Below are 24,466 nucleotides of genomic sequence, written 5' to 3'. Positions count from 1 at the left end.
TTATGGGCTGCTCCGGCTCTCCTGGCGCAGGAGGGGGAGCATGAGGCAGGCGGAGAAGCATAAGGCAGATATGCCTATAATTGGAAGAATGGGGGGGAGGGGGGGATAGCGGGAAGCTTTTGCAGGGGAAAGAGGAGGGGGCACTACGGCCCCGCCTGCAGACACCGTGTACTTTCCAGTCCTCGCGCTCCGCACGTCCGAACCAGCCTCCCCTCCCTCCTTGCATGCGCGCAGCCCCTTTAAGAGTCCGCGCCTGCGCCTTGCCTCTGTCCCCCGATGAGAATGGGGGGGAGGGCAGAGCCTTGGCAACGGCATTTGCAAAAAAAAGGGAGGCGCGAGGGAGCGCCGGTGTCGTCACAGTCCCCCCCCCCCTCCCCAACAGTAAGGGCGCGAGCTCTGGAAGGGTTAGACGTCTCTTTTCCCTCCATGCGCGCCCACGTACGCACCTCCACAGGCACACGAGAGCGCGCTTCCGCCCCCTCTGCGCGCGGGTTCGCGGGAGCCGTTCCAGCGCCCCGAGCCGCTTGTCGCGGGAGTAGCCAAAGACGCTCCGTCCGTCCGTCAGCCCCACACCCGAACGGGCGGCCCTGAGGAGGGGGGAAGGAAAGAAGGAGCGGCGGCGGCGGGATTATTATGGGCTGTGGGTGCTGAGCAAAGATGGAGCTGTCTGCTGTGGGCGAGAGAGTCTTCGCGGCCGAATCCATCATCAAGCGGCGGATCCGAAAGGTGAGCGGGGCGGCCAGGCGAGGGCCCGGGCCGGGCTTGGCTGGAGGGTTGCAGCTATTGCCACCTCGCTAACCTATTTCTTTCCCCCCCCCCTCCCCCGGTCCTTTGCCTTTTGGCTCTTCTCTTCTCCCCCAACCCCTCCCGCTCAATTTCCCGTATTTTGCAGGGACGCATTGAATACCTGGTGAAATGGAAAGGCTGGGCTATCAAGTGAGTTATCCTGGTGCCTGACTCTCTGTATGTATGTATGAAGCCCCATTCCCGCCTCCTGGGCCTCTTGCTGGGCTAATGCTATGCGTCCCTTCTTTGGGTGTACAGACAAACAGTGCCAGTAGGGGTTCTTTCTGTCTCTCTCCCACCCACCCCACTCCTCAGCATGTATTAATTTCTGTCTCTTTTTCGCCTGTGTTTGTAACTGTGTGTATCTGTATCTTGGCAGGTACAGCACTTGGGAGCCTGAAGAGAACATCCTTGATTCCCGTCTGATTGCAGCTTTTGAGCAAAAGTGAGTTTAAGGTTATCACTGGAAAACAAAAGGAGGAATAATTAAAAGTTGTTGCAAGTTTACTTGCCAGGACTAAGAGGCTAAAGTGCTCGTTTGACAAGTTAAATCTGGTATCCTTTTCTGTCTAAAAGTAGTTTTTTTTCCTTTCCCCCAAAGGGAACGTGAACGTGAACTATATGGGCCTAAGAAGAGAGGACCCAAGCCTAAAACTTTTCTGCTGAAGGTAATTCTTAGTTGAATAGTTTGGCCCCCTCTAGATTTTTGCAGGGGCAGTTTAAGTTTCTAAAGAAAACAAACACAAATAGTGAAAAGAAATCAAGGAAAAGAGAATGAATAGAAATAAATTTGTTGTGCTGTTTTAGGGGTATGTGTGACAAAGTATACTTCAACATAGGGGGAGCTACGTCATCCTGAGATATCCTGGTTCTTTGCTCTGTATAGGATTGCACCATTAATCTCTTCTTCTTTTTTGGTCTTTCTTTTTCCTTCATTGTAATTAAGAGTAAAATGAATTCCAGCTAACGTCCATCAGAGGCATGGGGGGGGGGGGGAATAGCACCCGGGGCAACACCTGCTCCAGGTTTCCCTCTACACACACACCTTAGCCGACGGGAGCCTGCCACAGGCCGCCCCTTGGTCCGGCCCTGCCAGGCTGCTTCTTCAGCCGGCGGAGCCTCCACTAGCTGAAGGAGCAGCCTGGCAGGGCAGGGCTGAAGTGAATGGTGTGGGAGTGATTCTCTGCCCTCCACGTGACCAACTGGTATGCGCCCAGGGACATGTGACCCCACATGTCTCTGTGAACGCTCCACCCCGTGTACACTGCACTATGTTTCTGAATGATATTGTGGTTCCAGATCTGTGTCTTTGAAATCCACTCTTAATTTCTGCATCACTTCAGAAAGGCAGACTGGCATAGACAAATAGCAAACAAATAACAAATATAAGCATGATATCAATCCCTGTGATCACTGAGGGTGATTCTGTACAGACATAACGGGTTCAGAGGTGCAGAAAAAAAAAACATGGAGAAGTTTCCACAGAACTTGCCCCCCAAAGCTTCTAACCTGTTATGGAACCGGTTGGCTGGACCTAGGTTAAATGAAAGTCACTAAATTAGCAACTTTTTTCTTTAACCCGGGTTTCAGCCACTTCCTGCTTGCCTGCGTGAACTGTGGCGAGCAGGAAGTGTTCTATTTCCCCCCTTCCGTCCATCAGTATGGTGGATACTCCAGGCATCCCCCATTAGAGTGGATTCTCTAGGTGGCTGCCATTTTGTGCCGGTAAGTGGGTGTGTGAGATTCTCAGGAGAGGAATTCTTGGTTGGGGGGATTCTCAGATGTGTGGTTTGCAGGGAAACACAGCATTCCCTGTGCGAACCATGCAGCATCCTTACACTGGGATCCCAGCGATTCTGGATGGCCCCTGCACCAGCTGTGCAAATGGCAACATGGGTCCATTTAACCCTTCTGTGTTGCCTGTACAGAACAGGCCAGAGTCCTGCTTTCGAAAAAGTAGCTTAGTTTAAGACAGTGATGGCGAACCTTTTCGAGATCAAGTGCCCAAACTGCAACCCAAAACCCACTTATTTATCGCAAAGTGCCAACACAGCAATTTAACCCGAATACTAAGGTTTTAGTTTAGAAAAAACGGTTGGCTCCAAGACATGCATTACTCGGGAGTAAGCTTGGTGGTAGTCAGTGGCTTTGCTTTGAAGCAACCGTGCAACTCTTCCAATGGATGAATCACGACCCTAGGAGGGTTTACTCAGAAGCAAGTCCTATTGCCAGCAACCGAGCTTACTCCCAGGTAAAGGATTGCGCTTTAGTTCTTTGCTTGAAAATCAGTGGGGTTTAACAGCATTTAACAGGGTTACCTATCACGCCCCCACATGACGAACTCTGTGCACGCATGCCCACAGAGAGGGCTCTTGAGTGCCACCTCTGGCACCCGTGCCGTAGGTTCGCCACCACTGGTTTAAGATATAGTGGCTGCTATTTAGATTTGCTTTTATGTATTCACAGATTGTCAGAATCCCTATGAAGAATTCTGCTTCTTGTGACAAAGTAAAATACGGTTGTGTGAATTGTTTGGGCTGAACTGTTTTCTTGCTCTAAAAATAGGTCAGAACTTTACTATCCTCCTTCAGTAGGCCTTATTCAAAACCTTGGTTAGCTAGTGCCTGTGCAGAGCTTTGAAGGTAGACTCTGCCAACTAGTAATATTCAGAGTGTTACTGGATGGTGTAAACAGGTTTACCAGTGTGACAGAGCTGGGGAACATGAAAAAGCTACAGACTGTAACTGAATCATCCAGAGTCTCCTAATACCAATTGTGATCTTATCCACTTCCTCCAAAAATAAACATTCTGAACCAGGCAAACCAAAAGCTGCTGTGATTGCCACTTGGGTTTCTAATGCTGAACTAATTTTTCTTGGCAAAAATATCAAAGTTTGTATGTAAATTCTTTCCTAATTTTGCCAAGCTGATAGTTGCTATATGAGAGATGGAGTATGTTCCATTTCTGCTTCATGTGCCACTAATATTGCTTTCAGTTCCTGTAACACCAGAACATCTTAGTGATCTAAATTTCAGAAGCATGGGCAGAAATATGACCCTTGGATGGTTTGCAGAGCTGGCATTTAAATCAAGACTTTTGTCAGATTGAAAAGTAAGACTCTCCTTCCCAAGACAGATCTTCAGCATAGAATTAAAATAGCTCATTGCTGTTTTTCAGGACTGGAAAAATACTGTCTGCTTGAGTTCCTAGTAACTTTGAATTATTCAAATGCTCTTCTTAGTGAAAAGCTTAATATATATATCCAGGAGTTGCAAAGATATCTGTGTCTAAGATGTGATTCTTAAGTAAATGGTCTGATGATGAGTTGATTTGACTCTCAAACTATGTGGATATTTCTTACAGGTTGAGAATATTTTGCTTTTTCTTACAAATAAAACTGGGCAGAGCTTACCATCCCTTAGTTAAACACTGGTACACCTCTAAGAATGATATAAAATTGCTTTGAGTGGTGGATCCTGCCCACGAGTCACCCATCCCTACATTAATTAATGTAGTTTTCCATTATCAGTATAGTCATAGTAGTTGGTACATACTAGAGAGAGAGAGATCCAGTGGATAATTTGCAGAAGATTAACCAAAGAGATTATAGAAGTAAACTATTTGCAGCTTGAATTAGTTGTCATCCTGCACAGATTCTTGCTTGCAGCAGACTCCATAAGAAGTGTGTGGCTTGTCTGGCCTATGGTTATAGTAGTAGAGCAAGCCAATCCTATTTCTGTAACTGATAGCCTGGGCATGGTTTTAAACCTTTGTCACCAGTCTCTTGTTGTTGAAACTATGAGCTCTTACCTTTCCATTGACTCATACACCACTACTCTGGGCTAGAATGGCAACACTTCAAATACTTTCCAGTTCTATGCTATGTCTTTGCTCAGAGTCTGTACCCAGCCAGCCTTTTGTACCCTTCTAGATTCAGCAGAACACATTAGCAGGCAGCTATCATCTAGTAAACTCACAGTCCAAAATATCATTGAAGTAGGGAGAGCGGAAACTAAAATACTGTTAAGTCCATTGGCATGATCATTTTACTTTTCTTTTTACTCCTTTGTCTTCTGTTGTTTAGGCACAAAATGAGAAGCCACTTCAGTAAACTCTAATTTCATGTGTCAGCTCTTGGCTTACCTGTGCTTTTCTGTATGCAACAGGAGTCTTTGGGTTCCAAAGAATTTGACTCTGGGTTCACCATGAAAATAATAATTGCAGAAACAGGTAGATGTGAACTAGGAAGTGTTAATCAAGTGATTGGCAGCAAGCAAAGTTTTCTGCACTCACTAGGGAATTTCCCATTTGTAGCTTGCAAGATCTAGCTTGTAGTCTGCAAAGAAACAGGGGGAAGGGCTGCATGCCTTGACAATTGAAGCTTTTCCTCTTCGTTTAAAATCAGCTTTGCTTTTCATATCTCATAATTCCTTAACTGCAATTATACTTTTAGAACTTGCATTATCTCTCTCTGGGGCATTTCTTTCTTCCCAAGCAAGAGAAATAATTCAGAAGCAAGACAGCCCAACTGTGGTAGAAACCCAAAATGGGGAGAATGGATGATTTAGCTGGCAGCACAATTTTCAAGGGGAATCATGCAGACCCACTGCATTGATATAGTACTTAAAGTGTCAGGCTAGGATCTAGGAGATCTCAGTTTGAATCCCTACTGTACCATGTATAATTGCTGGGTGACCCTGAGCCAGTCAGCTTAATCTATGTTTCAGGGTTGTTCATTTTCATTTCACTTTAACCTTTAATGACATATAATTTCAGGGTTGTTGTTTGGATAAATTAGAAGAGAGAAGAACAAAACTGTAAGCCATTTTGAGTTTCTACTAAGGCAAAAAGTAAGGTATAAATATGCATTTAAAAATTCTTCCCCTTGTATATTATTTCTCTCAGATACTTTGCAGGAGTGATAGACAGTTAATTAGTTTAAAAACATGTTGTATACATGTATGCATAGTATGTTACTTTTAGATATAACTTCTAGGAAAATTGATTTTCTACTTGTGTAAAGAGGGTGGGCTGACCATGTTGATAACTGACAATCAGCCGCCACCCTGCATGTTTCAGGACTGACTTCAGCTGGAACTGCTTGTCAGATAAAATTGAAAATAGTTCTCAGGGCAATAAGTAAGCTGGAGGAGAGACAAAGAGAGAACACCAGCTATGGAATCTGAGCAGAAAGCATCCCTAGTTATCCCTGATGTCTCAGTCACTATCTACTTAGGAGTTTATTTTCTGAATTATTAGCAGCATTTCATTATTAGTGTGTATATGTGGTGTGTGAAAAAGGAGAATGGTACAGATAGGAGCTTCTAACAAAAGACCTGACTGTATAGCTCATGGGCAGCAAAGTGGGTTTTTTTCGTCTTTAGCAGTTGCATATCTAGGTCCATAAGTGGCTTTACTAAAGTGGCAGTTGCTGAATTAATAATCAATGGTGTATAAAACCACAGCACAGAGTTCCTCTGAACCCACAAAGATAAAGACAGAGCTTCTGGTCTGGTGAAATTTGTGAAATTCACAGAGAGAATACAGCAAAGCAACCCAAAGTTTCCACTTAAAAAAAACTCCACTAAGATGTACAAGCAGTTGAATCTCCAGTGAAAGGAACCCGTTTCTTTGCAGTGGTTATATTTCTTGTGAACTGCTTTTGGAAACCTATTCTTAAAAAAAACAGCATAGAAAACAGAGAAGCACCCAGATGTCTGCAGTTGGAGCAAGTTGTGATCACATTCACATTGTTTAATATTTGTTTCCTGGTCCAATGGGGTTTTGGTATAAACACAAATGTAGATGAACTGCTTGATGAATGAATATGCCCAGGTCTCCATTATACAAAAAATATACAAAAAATCTCTTGTTGACTTGTGGGGCTTCTTATGTAGGATGTTAGTGATATGAGGCTGTAACATTAAGTGTTGAATCAAAGGGAGAGCAAGTTGGATGTAGAATTGTTCTTTAGCATACTTAGGCTGAAAATCACCAACTGAAGGATTTCTGTCAGCAAATGTGACTACTCCTTCCTGCTACTGTGGCTTAAATGCCCCTTGAAATGCTGTCCTTGTGGGTGAGGGGCTTCAGGAACTACACAAGGAAGGATTCAAAGACTAGCCACAGGACAACAGAATTGGGAAACCCCCTCCTCCCCTTGCTTGCCTGTGTGAAAACAATGGGGGGGGCCTCCCTTGCACCCCTGAGGTGTCATAGAGTGCAGATATAATTGTTCTTTAGAACACCAAGGGAAACACTGTGTAAAAGGACGATATTAAGTGTAGTCATTAAAAAAAACAAATACAGTTGTTTAAACTAAAGCTGTAGATTGAGAGTTTGATTCTGTTTGCATTTATGGAGAAAAGTAAGGGAAAAATTGGGATGGAACAGAGCAATTTCTTGCTGTTCTTACATTGGGCACCAGATGGTGGAAAATGCTTGTTGAGTTTAATTGGACTGAGAAATGATGGTAGTTGTACTGATCACACTGAATATGTTTGGGGCTTAGGTTTAGAAGGATCATCATGATTAGTGGATGATCATGTTCCTAGATCATTACTCAGTGCAAAAGTAATAAGAATTGGAAGGAAACCCTTGTCCTGCAATGAAGTCAAGCTTAGAAATTTCTGCTTGTGTTTTCTGCTTGGGCCTCCCTTTAAGACAGGGGTCTTCAAACTATGGCCCTCCAGATGTTCATGGACTACAATTCCCATCAGCCCCTGCCAGCATGGACAAGTAGTAGGGCTCATGGGAATTGTAGTCTATGAACATCTGGAGGGCCATAGTTTGAAGACCCCTGCTTTGAGACTTTCAAAAGCTGCACTTAGTACAAAACATGGCAGCTAGATTATGGCTCAATCTGCACATGCAGAATAATGCACTTTCAAACTGCTTTCAGTGCTCTTTGAAGCTGTGTGGAATAGCAAAATCCACTTGCAAACAGTTGTGAAAGTGGTTTGAAAACACATTATTTTGCGTGTGCGGAAGGGCTTTTGTTACCCAGTGACCTGAGGCAATCAAATAGAGCCCATAGCTGGTTTTCTGAACCAGTCCTCAGTTTGAGCTATGCCCTGGTTCATACATTTACCAGGACTCAATCACTGTGTTCCACCACACATCGTCTGCAAGAGAGATGGTTGTGCAGAGAGTCCACTTGTGTGGGGAGTCCCCAAAAAGGGAACAAGGAAGAATATAAAAGTAGGACTGTTAATGTGGGGCTTCATCTTGCTTTGAAGCTATCTACATAGGCTCTTGTGCGTTCTCTGCCATACAGTTGGTGGTCTAGTCTCCAGTGAATATATGAGTCAAGACCATGTGATTCAGTGTATAGAGGTTTCGTGCTACTTTCTTTTACACTTGAGCCCATCTTTAGTTACTTCAACAACACTCTGGATTTAAGCAAGATTTTCCTGACCAGCTTATGTTTGCTGTCAGATCTGATAACATTTTGAGAAGAAGAATGTTGGGAACCTTTAACTACATTTGCCATTGGACTCGAGCCTTCACAGCTGTGTAGGTCATGTAGTCCATAATTTTGCCCTCAATTTGTAAAAAATTTCCAGCAATTAGCCTGCTCCATATTGTGGCCCTGACCTGGATGTCCCAGGATAGCCCAGTCTTGTCAGATCTCAGAAGCTAAGCAGGGTCAGGCCTGATCAGAACTTGGAAGGGAGACCTCGCAAGGGTTGCTGCACCAAAGCAGGCCATGGCAAACTGCCTCTGAATGTCTCTTGCCTTGAAAACCCTATGGAGTCGCCATAGGGCATCTGTGACTTGCTGGCACTTTTCACCACCCTACTATAGCCACCTTCACCATGAAGATCAAATGCACACAGCTGCACACCTTCTTGATTATAGCAAAATGGCAACTGAGCAAGAGAGTGGTGAGAGAGGCCTGCCTGATATTCCCTGAATGGGAGTTGCATCTGATCAATTTTGGCTGCCTCAAGCCATTTATCCTCTGGCATGGCAAAAGATGTGTTTCCCCCCCTGTTCCATTCACAACCATGTCCCTCCTCCCTTGGTTCTTTTGCTTTCAGAGTGTTGCCCGTTGTTTGTTTGTTTGTTTTAAAACACCACATAGCTGTTTATAACAGCATGTAATGATAGTGTAACCCTCAGTTGCTAAATGTGGGTCTGGGCTGAACTGTTTTAGACTCAGAAAAACCTATATGATCATCTGCTCTGGAAAAACTTCTACATACAGAAACAAGCATGTTGGGGGGTGGGGACTCATCTAGAACCATCCTCCTTGACATCAGTTTTTCTTTGTGGAAGGAATTGTTTGCAAAGGATGGTTACCGCATGAGTTCTGCCTCCCTCCTAAAGTGATAAAGCCCAGCCTTGGGTTTTTAACTCTTTGTTGAAAACTGAACCTGAGTAATAAGTATTATCATTCCTGCAGCCCTGTTTAGTCACTTTAAGTAAATCTTCCACATGTATGGGGTTTGTCAGAGTGAAAAAATTCCTGAGAACTTGATAACTGTTCCATTTGTTATGGCTCAAAAGTATAACTTCTTTCTTTATTGTGGTATTTGCTAAGTACTCTACCATGTAATTGAATGCTCTAATAGTTGTGAAGGAAGGTCATTCTTCAAAACATCAGCAACATTATTAGTGTTCAGAATAAGCAAAAATTGCCATAGCGTGAAGTGCCTTGCTTTGAATCAGACCTGTGGTGCATCAAGGGCAGTATTGTCTACTCCAAGTGGCAGCAGCCCCCCAGTGTCTCAGGTGGAGGTCTTTCACATCAGCTACCACCTGGTCCTTTTAACTGGAGATGCCGGGGATGAAATCTGCATGCCGAGCAGATGTTCTGCCTCTGAGCCACAATCCCTTCCCGTCTCACCACGGTTTGAGAAGCACGTGTCCAAGTAGTTGTTTTTAAATAATTGGAGTTGTCAAGTTTCACACGCACCCACACACTTGTACCAAAAGTCAACCTCTGAGGGTGCAAAACTGTACAGCTTGGAGCAGAAATATTCTGTTAGATGAATGCAATGCTGCTTTTCGATCTGGCATACACAACAAACAGTCTACAGTTCCTAGCTGTTGTACACTGAAGTATTAAATGTCTCAGTGACGATGCCAGGGTGACCTTTGTTAAGTCTCTCTTCTTCATTAATGTTGTTCTTAACCAAGCTCAATAACTTTCCTAACAGGTTTTTGTTTGGAGAGATGTAGAGATGTTTGGAGTTTGTAGAGATGTTTGAGAGATGTTATGAAATACTGTAAGCTTTTTGCTCATTCCTGTGAAAGATTTCCCTAAGCTACTCTACCTAACAATATTTCCTTTGAGAAATGCACCAGGTGATGTAACTGCATTCACCTCAGCATCTGAATAGCACAATGTACTGAGAAAAATACCTGTATTTTAAATAGCTACTCTTTTAAGTTTTCATGTGGCTTATAAATGAAGCTTGAGTAGATTCTAACATGCTATACCCGTGGTGGCGAACCTTTGGCACTCCAGATGTTATGGACTACAATTCCCACCAGCCCCTGCCAGCAGGGCTGATGGGAATTGTAGTCCATAACATCTGGAGTGCCAAAGGTTCGCCACCACTGTGCTATACAGTACTATGCTAGTGTAATGCTCCACGTATTAATTGAAGTGTATATTCTCATCCTTTATTCCAGCTTAACTTATTCTTGACCTCACTTTCTCCCACCCACTGCAGGCTCGGGCCCAGGCCGACGCCCTACACATTGGGGATGTACATTTTTCTGTCAAGCCTAGCTCCAGCACATCCTCGCCCAAACTCCATTCCAGTGCTGCAGTACATCGGCTCAAGAAGGACATTCGGCGATGCCACCGTATGTCTCGGCGCCCTTTGCCTCGCCCAGACCCCCAGAATGCTGGGGGGATGGGTGGGGGCACTGGCATGCGCCCTCCTGTCTCCCCTTTCTCAGAGACTGTCCGTATTATCAACCGCAAGGTGAAGCCTCGTGAACCCAAGCGCAGCCGCATCATTCTAAATTTGAAGGTTATTGATAAGGGTGGAAAAGCTGTAAATGGGGGAGGAGGCTTGGCTCGGTCTAAGATCCCATCACGAAACCGCGTGATCGGCAAGAGCAAGAAGTTTAGCGAGAGCATGCTCCGCAACCAGATTCGCCACATGAAATTTGGAAACTTCCCTCTGTACAGCAAGCCATCGGCTCCAACCCCATCTCTTGAGGGGAAAGCAGAGGCGGGAAGCTCCCAAGGTGCCTCTTGTGGGCTCATGGGTTCCACCGCTTATGATGCCCGCAGTTCCAGCTCCTCTGACTGCCCCTCGCCAGCTCCGCATTCCTCATCTGACCCAGATGATTCCCCACCAAAGCTGCTTCCTGAGACACTAAGCCCTGCCATTCCCGACTGGCGCGAGTCGGAAGTCCTTGACCTGTCAATCCCACCTGAGTCAGCAGCCACCAGCAAGCTGTCTCCTTCTGGAGGTGGCGGTGGGGGTCACATGCCCTCATCTCCCTCCTCTTCTGATCCAGAGCAGGAGGCGGGTGATTGGCGCCCTGAAATGTCCCCTTGCTCTAATGTGGTGGTCACTGATGTCACCAGCAACCTCCTGACAGTCACCATCAAGGAATTCTGCAATGCTGAAGATTTCGAGAAGGTGGCTGCTGCTGCTGGAGGAGGGGGAGGGGGAGGCAGCAGCAAGTGAGAGACTGCGTTTCTCTTTCAGTGGGTTGGGGGGAATGGGTCAGAGAGGCTCAGCTGCAAAGTCATGCATGGTATGAATGCCTATTTTCTCCTTTCCTCCTTCTTGTCCCCTCTCTCTTTCTCTTTCTCTGTCTCTTTCTTTCTCTCTCTCTCTCTGGAATTTCAGATGGTTGTGGAGGAACTGGAATGGATATGTTTGAAATTCTATAGTGACATAGCTGCTGAGGGTTATGGTGGGACATGGCGGTTTCCCTTTTGGTCTTAAAGAATTATTGTCACATTAAAATGGAACTTGGAAAATTGGAACTTAGGTGGGTGGGGTATGTTAGGAGGAAAATAAATTTTCCACCTGATTGAATTGAACAAGAGAGAAATTCTTCAGGCGAACACCCTGACGGGATCTGTGTTGCCTGTGTTCCTCCTTCCTGCAGTTTGACCCCTGTCAGCTTTCTCTCATAACTTTGGTAAAATCTCATTGGATGAACTGTGGTGGGAGGAGGAGGTTTGCAAGAAGGGGAGGTGAGACAGTTGATTGTTGGGGTTGGTCTGGGGTGGCTTCAGAACTTCTGTGGGTGTGCATGTTCTCAGTGTGGGTGTGCCAGTAGGCTCTTCCACCTTGCGTATATAGAGGTGCTAACTTGGTAATTGTGGTGGCACTTTGATACAGCCTGGGCATTCCCCTCCTCTTGCCCCACCCTGTCAATCCTGCACACTGTTATTTGTCAAACTGGAGTTTCTTCAGCCTTATTGAGGTATCAGTCTTGGCCCAGATCTTCTTCCATTGTTCCTTCTGCCTCCTTGTTCTGTGGCATGTGGGTCCCCTTCTTGAAACTTGCTAACTCAAAAAAGCTGTTTTATTATGCAGGAGAGATGGACATGCTGTGCAGTGGTGCCGGCCCAGTAAGATGAGATCTACTCTTATTTTGCATTGACTTAATACCATTGTCCTTGCTGTGGGATGGGCAAAAAACAAACAAACCCTGCTTACTTTTGTCTTTCCCACCTATATCTCTCTGCAGGAGTTTTAGAAGTGCATTCACATCTGCAGTCCCCAGGATCTCAAATGCCTCTACAATTGCCAACCAAAGGTGCTAAGAACCTGTTGTAAAATCTTACTCTATCTCTTGGATCCTGTGTGTGTGTGTGCGTGCGTTTGTGTGACTATGCTGTGTACGTTAACCTCTCCCATCCGCTTCTCCATGACACCCTGCTTTTCATGTATTCACTCTGATGGAAATTTAACACCCTGTCTGGAAAGCAGGCGATCATGTGTCTACTTTTGTTCTCTCCCTACTATCGTTCATAGGGTGTTAATAACTATAAATTCATGTATTAGTGTCCAAGATTCTACTGCGGAAGTAAAATCATTTCTGCAAACATGTACATCACGGTCTATCTGTCATCTTATAATGTTCGAGTCTTGTTAGAAATGTCCCTTCCCATCCCATGTGCTTCTGTGCCATTAGTGGTGTGTGTGTGAGAGAGAGAGAGTGTGTGTACACTGTTACCTGTTTTGCTGTTTGTGAGCTTTGCTGTGCTGTGGGCAGAAAGTGTGTTTATATGTGAGTGTGCATATGAGAGAGAAAAAACTCTGAAGGGCTTGTCTGCACGTTATGCTGTCTATGAGACTAAATTCATTTTTCCTGTTGGCATCTCTGTCCGGTATTCTTATTTGAACGTTCTTCTTTTCAAGGGCTTGCTTAATGTGTGGTGTTTAATTTTATTTTATTTTTACATTTAATTAATTATTTATCCATACCATGTAAAGGCTGGTGCTGCAAAATGTTGTGGCTTATGCTTTTTGATCTATTGATAGACAAGTTTTCTTTACAAAAAAACCCCAATGCGGTGCAGTAACAATTCAATATCTTGCATTGTGAGGGCATCCACCCCTGAAAAAGGTGCCCCGTCATTCCTCGTGGACTCTGCAAAGTTCTGTTTGATTATCTCTGTGCTTTAAAAAGAAGCCAGACCTTTGCTAAGAACAGGATTTAGAGGCAATGCGGTAAAATTGTATCCATTATTTCAAACAAGATGCCTACCAGAAGCAAAATGTGTAATGTTGCAAATGTGTCTCTGGCGGCTTGAATGTAGTCAGTACCTAAGATGTGTGATTTGAGATGTCGTTATTCTTTTGCCGTACCATGCAACACTTTTTGTCTTTTATTTTAAGTATTTCAGAACCAGTAAAATCTATAGGATGTACAGGGTTAATACCTACACACTTCTGTTAATTTGTGAGTCCAAGGCTTTCTGTAATTCCACAAGTGCATGCATTGGAATAGCCGCTTGTTGTTTTTTGTAGACTCCGTGAGACAGGCTGTATCGTTGCTTTGCCTCAGAGTTGGGAGGCTTTTTTATGGGAGTTTATTTTAATGGCTGTAGCTTCAAAGGTGGGTGGGCTTGGGCTGGGATGAGGGTAGAGATGTATAATGGGAGAATGAGCAGGGAGACTTGTATTAAAGAGAATACTTTAAAGGAGAAAAAATAGAGGAATTATTTTATGAAGCCGCAAGAAAAGAACTATTATACTGGGTGTGTGCATACTAGTCAGTCGTATAAAGATTGATCAGTATGTTTGGCTCTTTGTTTTGTTTTGAAGTTTGACTGGTATTTGGAGAAATAGATGGGCAATATTAAAGGGAATTCTAATAGGAAACTCTTCCAATATTTTAGCACATGTTCTCTTGGCAGATCCTCCTCCCCCACTTTCCCCTGGTCTCTTTGGTTCTGTGAGTTTCTGCAGAGCTGGGCTTTTGCCTTCCTTTGAGATGATCGACTAGTCCTTCAGAAGCATATAATAAGGAGCCTCCAAGATTGGGCTCCAAGATCTTTTTTTTCCTTCCTGGAAGACTGTAGTAGCTATGAAACTAAGATGGGCACAGCCTTCATGTAGCTAGTAGTTGTCATGTGCTGATTCAGTCAGGTCTGACACTTCCAGAGGTTTATCTGGAAGCACCCAGAAGATTTTTTTTCCCAAGGAAGAGAAAAGTCAGTAGGAAACTCTTTCATTAACCAACCTTGGCATGTTGCTGATGTGGCATCAGCTGAGGAGAGTAGAATTCCTGTCTTCATGGAAATGCACCAGTAAGGGTTGTGGGTCCACAGAGATGTGGAACGTTTACCTAGCCCCAAGAGTTGTTTTGGTGCAAAGGCAAGTCTGCTATTCTGGTGGTGTCTTTGGCCAGTTATTTGGTATTAACAGCCCCCCCTATTTTTCCTTTACAAGTTTTTTACTACCAAGATTGTACCAACCAGGCAGTTCACCTTCTTCCCAGAGGCTTGAATGTTCTCCCCTGAAATAGAAGAATCTCTCTTGTGGGGTTCAGTATGTGCAACCTGTGGAATGTACAGTTGTTTTTTCAGGGTGATGAAAGCCTTACAAACTTTTCTGCACCCTCCTTGGGTATACAGTCTCCCAAGAGTCAGTTGAGTTGCTCATTCCTGTTAACTGCAGCAGCAAGCCTAGTCCCCTACTCAATCGAACCACTAGAGGGTGACAACGAATTACTGTTACTACTCAGTGTTGTGGGTGCTGACCAATTGCCTAGCATTTTTGGGAATGTTCTCTTCACAAAAACAGGATACGGTACAACTCTCAAACTCTTCATTCCAAGGTGGCATGTAAAATAGGAAAACCAGGGGAGAATATTCTTTGTGACTGTGCCATGTGTGTTCTTTTGATTCTTTGAGGAGTGTTTGAGGGAAGGGGGGTGGGGAGGGAGAGAGAAAAAAGAGAAAAGACTAGTTTTACAAAGTAAGAGGGTTTTTTAAAAGAAAAGGTAATGAGATTTTTACTGATGGAGGATAGAGAATTTAAAAATATAAATGCAGTGATTGCACAAACTGTAGTGATTTTAGCTGGTCCTTTAAAGAAGAAAAGTATTTTTAGTATTTGTGTGTGGTAGAGTGGTGTTCAGATCATTTGAAATGGGTAAGAAAAGAGCAAAGAAGAGCAGCAGTTACTGATCTAAGGAGGCAAAGTCCATATCTTAGGGGAAACATTTTCTCTTCCCTTTTCCCCACACTAATATTGGGGTGGGTAAAGTCTGGGGGTGGGGGAATCCCATGTTCCTTCAATGCTATGATGGAACCAGAGTTGAGCCTCATTCTGACAAAGTTGTTCACATGTGTAGTACAAGATATTTTATCTTTTATAGGAAGTTGAGACTCCAGACTTCAAGGTTATTTGCAAAGGTAAGGCCTACTAAACTGAATGGGACGTTGTGATTTTGGGTTTTTCAGCACCAAATGAGTATCCTAAACATTTATGGAGTGAAAGAAACCCGGAAGCTGACAGATGTTGCCTGTTTTGCTGACAGGTTCACTTCAGTGCATACAAAGGTTGGTGTCTGTGAAATACAACAAGCACCAAATTCATTCTACATCTTTCTAATCCGTTTGATCCAGAAAGCTTTCGCCAGTATTGAGTCATTCTTGAAAATAGCAAACGCAGAAGTAACATGGGCAGTTTCAACTGCTTTTATTCTGGTACATGAAAGGACATGCAAAAGGAAGGTAAAAAGACTGATGGAGGTTAAGCAGGTCAGGTGTGTGATTAGGGTTTTAGAGGTAGGAGCACCATGAAATGTGGAAAATAGGGTGATGAGGCGTCTTACCACAATCTGCAGTTTCCCATATACCTACCTGTGTACAGGATTGGTTGACATTCTTCCTCCTAAACCAAATAAGGCATGCTCAAGTATTAGTGTGCACAGCTAGTAGCAGAAATGGGGGGAAATTCTCTCTGGCATCACCCTGTACTGTCTTGGTAATGGTGAAGTTCAGCTTTGAGAACTGAGCCGATATCATCAACCAAGGTGTTCATTTTCACAGCTGAGTATCAATGACAGATCTCTAGAGAGTGACACTCTTGCACCTGTTCTGCATCAGCTTTTGGGGCAATAGAGGAGCATTGTCCTGTTTGTTAGACACACCGGGACAAGAGGAGTGAAGTGCATGCCAAAACTATCTTTAGTGGAGCAAAGTTGTGTTCTGCCACACTGAGGATAGTGTGTAATGTTTGTGGAAAGCCGTCCTGTTTCTCTTGCATGCAGAATAGCATCTTTGCTTTCATGCTCTTCATTTCTTGTTGCCCATGGGAAAGCAAAATTGAAAAGAAAGCTTGACATCTTTTTTTAACGAAGAAAAGTAATAGATTAACTTTTTTAGAATGGTTAATCTACCCCATGAGTGTGTCCTCCTTTCATTGTATAGTGAATGGGGCCCCACTCTTGGGGAATGTTTGCTTTCACACCTCGCCAGTTGGACTGTGCTCCCATTCCTCAGTCCTGTTAGTCATAGTAGGTTCTGCCTCCTATACATGGAGCAGGCAGTGATGGTGAGACCTGTGAACAAGATTGATGTATGATTCTGAGTGGGACACTGACATTCAGTGACACCCATCTCTGGAGGACCCCTCTGCTTTGTCTGGTGAAGACGATGCGTAACTCTACCTCTGTTGCAAAAAGGGTGCTAACTGAGCTGAGTCTTCCCAGTTAACAAGGCCCCATTTTTTTTGGCCTCTTATATTTATGAGCAGCTAAGTGCAACATTCTTTGCTGTCTGCTGTCTGTGTAGGCTGCAGTCGTGTGAGTGAACAACTCCCTCTTTGGGCAACAGATTTGAAAAGAAAACCCACACAGGATGAGAGAATTTCTCATGCTCCAAATACCACCTCCACTGTGCTTCTGGTGATGAATCGTTAAAGAGTTTTGGAGCGAATTGGGAAGAGGTCCTAGCAGTGTTCCCGTTAGGGAACTAGAATAAGCCTGGAATGGGTTTCCTGCTGTGTAGTCAAGAATCCCTCTGTGTGAGCTGTCGCGTCCCTCTTGCCCCTTGCCCCCCGAGGCCTTGCACTGTTTTGCCTGGGGTACTCTGTGCTCCAGTGTTGCTTGCTGTGCTGCTTTTTTGACTGTTCACTAATTGTGCAAGAGCTGGGATCTTTCTTTTATATATGTACTGTGTGTATATATCAATAATCCTCCACTTAACCTGCCCACAGTGTTTTGTATTAAATCAAGGCCACAAACACAATCCTAATGCTGGGAGTAGGAATGCCTCACTGCAATGATCCGCAAACTACTTAGCTTCCCTTCATCTCTCCCATTTCCGCTGGTAAGATATGGCTCGTGGGGAGGGCTTGCTGCCGTTCTTCTGAACAGCTCTAGTTGCGTTCATTGTCTGTTCTCTGTTCCCTCTTCACCTTGTATCTTCACCAACATAAACTTTTCTCTGAGGTTTAAGATTTGAGGACCCACAAAAATAGAGCTTAGAGTGAACGTGGTCCTTCCCCATATGGTTTCCTCTAAATGTATCCTAACCTCAAATCCCCAGCCACTTAATTCCTTACTACACCCAAGAGACCTAGTGTTCCTTATTGACTCAGACTTCTTTTTTTATAAAAATTGTTGGTTATATGCATATCACATTAAGAGTAGGGTTCGGGAGCCTGAGTTCAAATTCCCATTCAGCTGTACAGCAAACTGGGCTTCCGCAGGCGAGTCATTCTGATTCCAGTCCAGGTCACATGGTTGTTATGGGAGTAAAAATGAAGGAAAGGCAGGCCGTGTATACTGCCCTGAGCTCTTTGGTGGAAGTGCAAGATAAAAAGGTAGACAGTACCCTGTGGAAGGGCAAGGTGGCATCTGGGCAGTGCCTTTTGCTTCTTCCAAGGACTTGGAGAAGCAGATTGGATTGTCTAGAGCTGGGGTACCCCACTTTAGCGCTCTGGCAGGGGTGTCCAACTCTGGCCATTGGCCGTGCTGGCAGGGGCTGATGGGAATTGTAATCCATGAACATCTGGAGGACCAGAGTTGAACACCCCTAACCTAGATTAAGCAAATATAATTAGCACCGTGAAAGCATTTTGCAGATTTTGGATTACTGTAAACTGGTGCAGTTTCTTTTTTTCTAAAGCACAGAATGCACTTAACAGAAGAATCTTGTGGCATCTTGAAGTTTCAGGTTTATTGAAGCATAAGATTTTAATGGACCCCAGCTCACTTTGACAGATGCATGAAATTGACCCTCTTTAGCAGAATGTATGCACAGTAGAGGGACAGAAGGAATGGGCAGTGTGGTTAAAAGGCTGTGGAATGTAGTAGTTTGATTGATCTTCACAAAACTCAAAGATATATAAGATAAATGCAGTGGTAATTCACAACAGTTGTAGTTGGTGATAACATTAAATACATTTCATGGCCTTTAATCTCCACTGTTCACTGTTTTCCTCTCTTCTGTGTATTCTAAGCATCCATTTCAGAGTGGGCTCTAGACTGAAAGCTTACGACTTAAAAAACCTGCTTTTCTGTAGAACTAATGAGCCTCCTTTTTTGTATTTTGCTGCAACAGATTAACACTGTTACTCCATTGAGATCTGTAAGAATACATGCAGTAATTGGATCTGATACATTTCAAGAAACAGTAACTTGTTTTTAGAGCAGCTTCAGTACACAAGAGAACTTGACAGAGTATTGGCTGGTGGTCCCTTTACGTTCATTCTCTGTCTCCATTGGTGGCTGTTGCTGGACGTTGCAGAGGATCTGGGTGGCTGCAGTGCTCTTAACAATTCACATTGTGACCTAGGTCAGCTTCCACAACTTGAATATGCAAAGATCACCTGGGGCTTAAATAAGTCCCTGTTTTTTCTTTTTTCTTTTTTGATGTCATGGGACTATATCATTGCTTTTTCTGTTCCTCAAACTGAGTGAGTGGGAAGAGATGTGCTTCTCTTTGGCCACACATTTCCCCTTCTCTAGAGCAAAAGATGAAGCCTTATAAGGCTCCCAGCAGTTCTGTTGACAAGGGATATGTCCTCAAGATTCTCTGCATTCTGACAATAATTTCTTTCCAGTTTTATACTTTTTCCTGACAGATGGTCCATCTTTAGCATTAGCCCCCAAGGGAATACTGGTGTCATTTGAACAAGCACTCTGTTCTCTACTTGTGAAGAAGGTTGTCTTTCTCCTTCACTTTTTCACTAGCATTCAGCTGAGCTAGACGAAAAGGGTATATAAAGTTCTGTAATGGGAGAGGCTTTTGTGTGGTATCAAATGGGTAGGGTGAAGAAATCAGGGATAATGATAGAGTAAAAGACATCTGAAAGGGCTTTCTTTAGCATCAAACAATAAAGGATGTTTGGTAGGTGAAAATATCTCCAGGTTATTTAAAATAATTTCTTTGGTTGGATTTAATTGGATCCTGATTCCAAAGTATAAAATCCCACCTCTCTGTTGCATAGCACTTAAAAATATAAGCACATGCTTTAATTTAGCACTCTTGTACTGGGGCCTTCAGCATGAACTGCTTTGCCATTGTAAGCAAGGTCTTTCTGCCCCCTCTGTTAGTAACCCTCGCTATGGCCAGTGTTAGCTCCAGCCTCTCAAAAAGCAAACCATTCCAAGTTATATTTCCAGGCACAAAAATAGCTTATAGGAATTTTTCTGTGTCATTAAGTAGCATAGCAGAGAATCTCTAAAGGTGAGAGTGATACTACTGAGGTTCTCAAGGGTTTGGTAGCCATTTCTTTATTCTTTTGTTGGGATTACAACCCTATCCTGACAATGCAATAGCATTGGGAAGCTTTCTAGTGTTGGTTGTGTAGTAATAGGGAAGCAGCCATCAGTTCTGTAACAATGGGGCTTTCCCACTAATCATCTTCTTAGTGGTGAATTAAAAAATGGCTAACCTTCGAAGGCTGCTATAAGCATCACACAAAGCCAGGAACTGACTTCCCTGTGGTGTTCATAGGCCTTGATCCATAGTAAGGTAAATGTCTTTTTAACCCACTGTCGTCGTAGCCATTTTGATTCTGCAGGGAATTTTTCTCTCTTTAACACCTGAAATGCAAAGATTGGGAGAAACCAATGCAGATGGTTAAAAAAAGGTGACAGGATTTGTAGATGTTTTCTGAAATGAATGCCACAAGGAAAGCGATGAAAGAAAGTTGGAAACTTAAGAGCGTCACGCTTGCTTCACGATGACTGCTGTCACTACCCTTAAGCAATTTTATAGATATATTTCAAGGGTGAAGTTTCTGGTGCTTTTTTAAAAAAAAAAACAAATCCTGCAGTTTTATAACCAAAATGACTAAATGTGCTGCATTCTTCTGTCCTTTCTCTTGAAGTCTCTCATCTTTACACAAGCAATTGCAAGAAGGTATAGATTTGATGCTTGATGCTTACTTGTGTTCACCCTTGCACTTGCCCGTGCCGGACCTCAGCTTTGCCAAAACTGATGCTGCTGTAACAGAGAACAGGTAAACTTGTGACTTGTGTACCATATGAGGGCTTTCAAACCTGATTGTGGCACTCGCTTTGGCCTTACAGAACTACAAATATTTGAGTGCTCTTAAATGTAAGCCTGCGTGTTAGTTTTTGCAAAGTTGAGGCCCTGTGCTGAATTTGTAAAACGATGAGCTGAAGTTATGTTCTCCACTCTTGGTGGACAGAATAGACTTTTAAAGAAAAGCAAATAGCTAAATATGTATCTGGTAACTTTTTATTTTGGAGAAAAATGCATTTAATGAAATAATTGTGCACGAATGAAGTATTATCTATTTTTTTGTCTTGTAATTCTTCAATTTTAAATATAGTATTTTGCGTTTGCTTGGTTGCTTTTGAAAATCCAGTTCTCAGCTGGCTAAACTGTCTAGAATGGGCGGGGATGGGAAGCTCAGTAGGACGGGTGATTGAATCGCCCCTCCGGGTGGCATTTCCAATGGAAAAGTGGCTTGCTCCAGGTTTTGTGGGGGTTTGTGCTAATTACTCTCGTATTCTTGTACATTTTGTTTCTTCTGCTGCTCTTGAATATTGTATCAATGCCAGAAATGGGGAGTTAAAAAGATGAACCCCAATAAAAATGTTACATTCCAAAGCTTCTTGACTGCATTTTGTGTTTGGATCCTTTTGATGTGTAAAAACAAGTGACCAGATGTGGATGTCATTTGCCTTGGAGTGAACTATGATATATCACTTGATGTCACTCTTTTGGCACACTTCATGAAAGAGGCCATATCAGAGCAAGAGGGCTGCAACACCTACATGCTCTTGCCTCAATGTGGAGCTCTCAAGCATGGCACAAGTGAGCACATAGCTCACGAGTAAGAGTGCCTTATTCACATCAGGAGCAAGCATTGTTTTCGTTCTCCATAATTTGAAATAAAAAACTACATCTCACTTAGCTTTGTGTTTGCAAGTCTTGTTGTCTTCCAACCTGGATCAGGAACATCCATCTTTCCCTTTGATGTTGTTATGTTCAGCTCTAAGGAGTATTTTGAGAGCTAAATACACTTCAAGGGAAAGACACAGGCACAGTATCCTTCAGCAGATTTCTGTGCCACAGTTGTTATTGTGATTTGGCAACATACACACCTGTTCGTTGTGTTCCCTGTTCTTGGCAGCAATTCTTGTGCTTTACACTCCAAACATTTTAATATTTTGAACTTCTTGGAAGAAGGGCATAGCATAATTGTCAAGTCACATGATCTGATCCTGAAAAAATTTAGTCCTTGATTTCCATATGAAAAATCCAAAGAACAATGTTGGCTCTATTTTTATTGGTATGTATAGTATCTTTTATGTTATTTCCCTCATTTGCCACCATTTTTAACATGTGTTATTGACATACCTTGTAATTTGCCCCCAGGATAGTTAAAAAAGAATAACTGTTTGCATAGCCAAGTTATTCAATGCAAGTGCCTTCTCTGGCAAAGACATGAATGTTTCAAGTTAGAAGAGTATTGCTCAGGTGATATTAGCAATCTTTGGTTGTCAGTTGCAGGGTATGTATTTGAAAATGTCAGTCAATACAGGGTAGTTCAGTATTTCCAAAGAAAAAACTTTAAAAACCAAATGCTTATTTAAATAGGAGATGTAGAATTAAAAGTGCAAACAGCAGCCTTGCTTGCTGGCATACAAAATCATCAGCTTTAAAGAGAAGAAAATGGAGGGGAAATGGGGGCCATGGGTTGGAAGCCACTGAGATGATTTGTGGGGCACAAATTGTGCTGAGAGACTAAGACATCAAGTTGGATCCTACAAGATTTCAGTTTGTTCCAAGGAGAAGTGAACAGTTTCTCCTGATTTTATGCTCTTCATTGTGGCCCCTGTGCCACCTACTATGTTGCCACTATGTTCTCCTGAAAATGAACACATAACACAACCATGGAGAGGGCCAATAGCAGGTAGTGGGAGAATGCAAAAAAATCATCTGCTGGTAAAGGACAGTCATAGAGAAAGACAGACAAATCTTCTTGGGAAGAAAGTTCAAAGTTTTTGTGCCACAATCAAGAAGGCCTGTTCTTAGATTGCCACTCATCTAGCCTCAGACGGCAAGGGGACCTCAAGCAGGGCCTCCAAAGCTGACCAGAATGAATGGATAGGTTTACACAGGAGTAAGGAGTCGGGTATGTTGGCTGTACCCTGCTTTTCTCTTCCTTTAAGGAGTCTCAAATTGGCTTACAAGCACCTTCCCTTTCTCTCCCCACAACAGACACCTTGTGTGGCAGGTGGGGCTGAGTGAGTTCTGTGACTTGCCCAAGGTCACCCAGGAGGCTTCTTATGAAGAAGTGAGGAAAACAGGCCTGATTCACTGGATTAGTGTCCACCACTCATGCAGAGGAGTAGAGAATCAAATCCAGTTCTCCAGATTAGCATTTACTGCTCTTAACCACTACACAACACTGGTTCTTTAGACTGGAATGCTATGGACCGTACAACCCATTCAAGTCAGTGTTCTGGATATCATATTCTGTACCAACCGTAGCTTCCAGGCGCACTTGAAGGGCAGCATCATATGGAGTGCATTGCAGTAATCTAATCTAGTAATCGTGCACAACAGCAGCAAGGACTTTCCTGCTCAAGAAGGTCTGCGACTGGCTCACCAGTGAAGTTGATGAAGGGCACCCTTGATCAGTGCTTCCACCTGTTTATCCAACAGGAGGTCCAGGTCCTTTGCAGGGAGTACAGCCTAATCTGGAATGAGAAACCTCCCAATTTTTAGGTCAACCCCCCTCCCCCCAAAATCTCTGGATTAGGTTTCAACTTGTTTGCAGATTGTAAGCAAGTGGTATCTTAGAATGCTGCAAATTCAATGAAGCTAATTTACTAAGGTCGTTCACAGTGATACACAAGATTGCAGCTAGTTGCAGTCCTATCTAAATTTAACCTGGTACATGCCCAATGATTTAAATGGATTTAGACATAGTAACTCTGCATTGGATTATACTGAGTCTTTTAGAAATCTTTCTTGCTGGTCAGGCATAGAGACCTTCACTGGTATGCAGTGGCATAGCACCGAGGGTGAGGGTGGTGTGCGATGCACCGGGCGCACACTGGGGTGGGGGCGGCGCGGGGCACACGCGTGTCCCAGGCACACTTTCCCCTCGCTCCGGCCCTGCTGGTATGCTTGCCTTATTTTCAAGACCTCATCTACATTTCTCTGTTCTTGCTCCTCTGAATAACAAATGATTTGTCAAGGCAAGAAGATAAAATCCACTATGTATTCCTCAAAGATGAGTTAAATAGGAACGGGAGGGACCTTTGCAAAAATATGGAAGTTCTCTTGAGTAACTGAGCCATTAGCATGCTCTATTCATCTGAAATAAATCAATCATATGATTGCCCAGACACATCAGAAAATAAGCTGGGCAAAATGTACTCAAATCTTGTTGTAAAAATGAACTCACTGGTTGGCCTTATGTAAACCACTACTCCTCACCCATCTTTTGTAATAAGGATCTAACATAAACATGCTCTACATCAGATGTAACCAAATTTTTTTTGGCCTGAATGCTGGAAAAAAGGACCACCTACCTGTAAAGATGATTCTCCAGGAAACAAAGATGAAGAAGATCGAGGCTGACCAGACGTACTGGGGAATAGTCAGAACCCCAGCCCTGCCACTAGCAGCTTGCAGGTCACCTGGTCCTGCTTCCAGGCTCCCTCAGTTGTCTGGATGGAAAAATGATGTCAAGTTGCAACCAAATTACAGTGACCCCAGCAAGGGATCTTCAAGCCAGA

General features: G+C 43.6%; 1 protein-coding gene across 1 annotated transcript; it reads left to right on the top strand.

Annotated features, from left to right (window-relative positions):
• The first annotated feature begins 289 nt into the window (after positions 1-289).
• Positions 290-21,320, top strand: CBX6 (chromobox 6). Its single transcript, XM_048500240.1, has 5 exons — positions 290-726; positions 893-936; positions 1,166-1,231; positions 1,388-1,454; positions 10,471-21,320. Exons 1-5 carry the CDS (start codon positions 658-660, stop codon positions 11,443-11,445), a joined length of 1,221 nt encoding a protein of 406 aa, XP_048356197.1. The 5' UTR covers positions 290-657; the 3' UTR covers positions 11,446-21,320.
• The last annotated feature ends 3,146 nt before the right edge of the window (positions 21,321-24,466 follow it).

The sequence above is a fragment of the Sphaerodactylus townsendi genome, linkage group LG06 (genome assembly GCF_021028975.2).
Source record: "Sphaerodactylus townsendi isolate TG3544 linkage group LG06, MPM_Stown_v2.3, whole genome shotgun sequence".
In the NCBI taxonomy this organism is placed as follows: Eukaryota; Metazoa; Chordata; class Lepidosauria; order Squamata; family Sphaerodactylidae; genus Sphaerodactylus; species Sphaerodactylus townsendi.
Note: the sequence above shows the minus strand (reverse complement) of the source record. Positions and strands in the feature narration are given on the sequence as shown.

Excerpts from the sequence above, each read along its gene's own strand:
- CBX6 (XM_048500240.1), top strand. The coding sequence starts at position 658 with ATGGAGCTGTCTGCTGTGGGCGAGAGAGTCTTCGCGGCCGAATCCATC. Across the intron at positions 937-1,165 it reads TGGAAAGGCTGGGCTATCAA|GTACAGCACTTGGGAGCCTG; the intron begins GTGAGTTATCCT and ends GTATCTTGGCAG. Across the intron at positions 1,455-10,470 it reads CTAAAACTTTTCTGCTGAAG|GCTCGGGCCCAGGCCGACGC; the intron begins GTAATTCTTAGT and ends CACCCACTGCAG.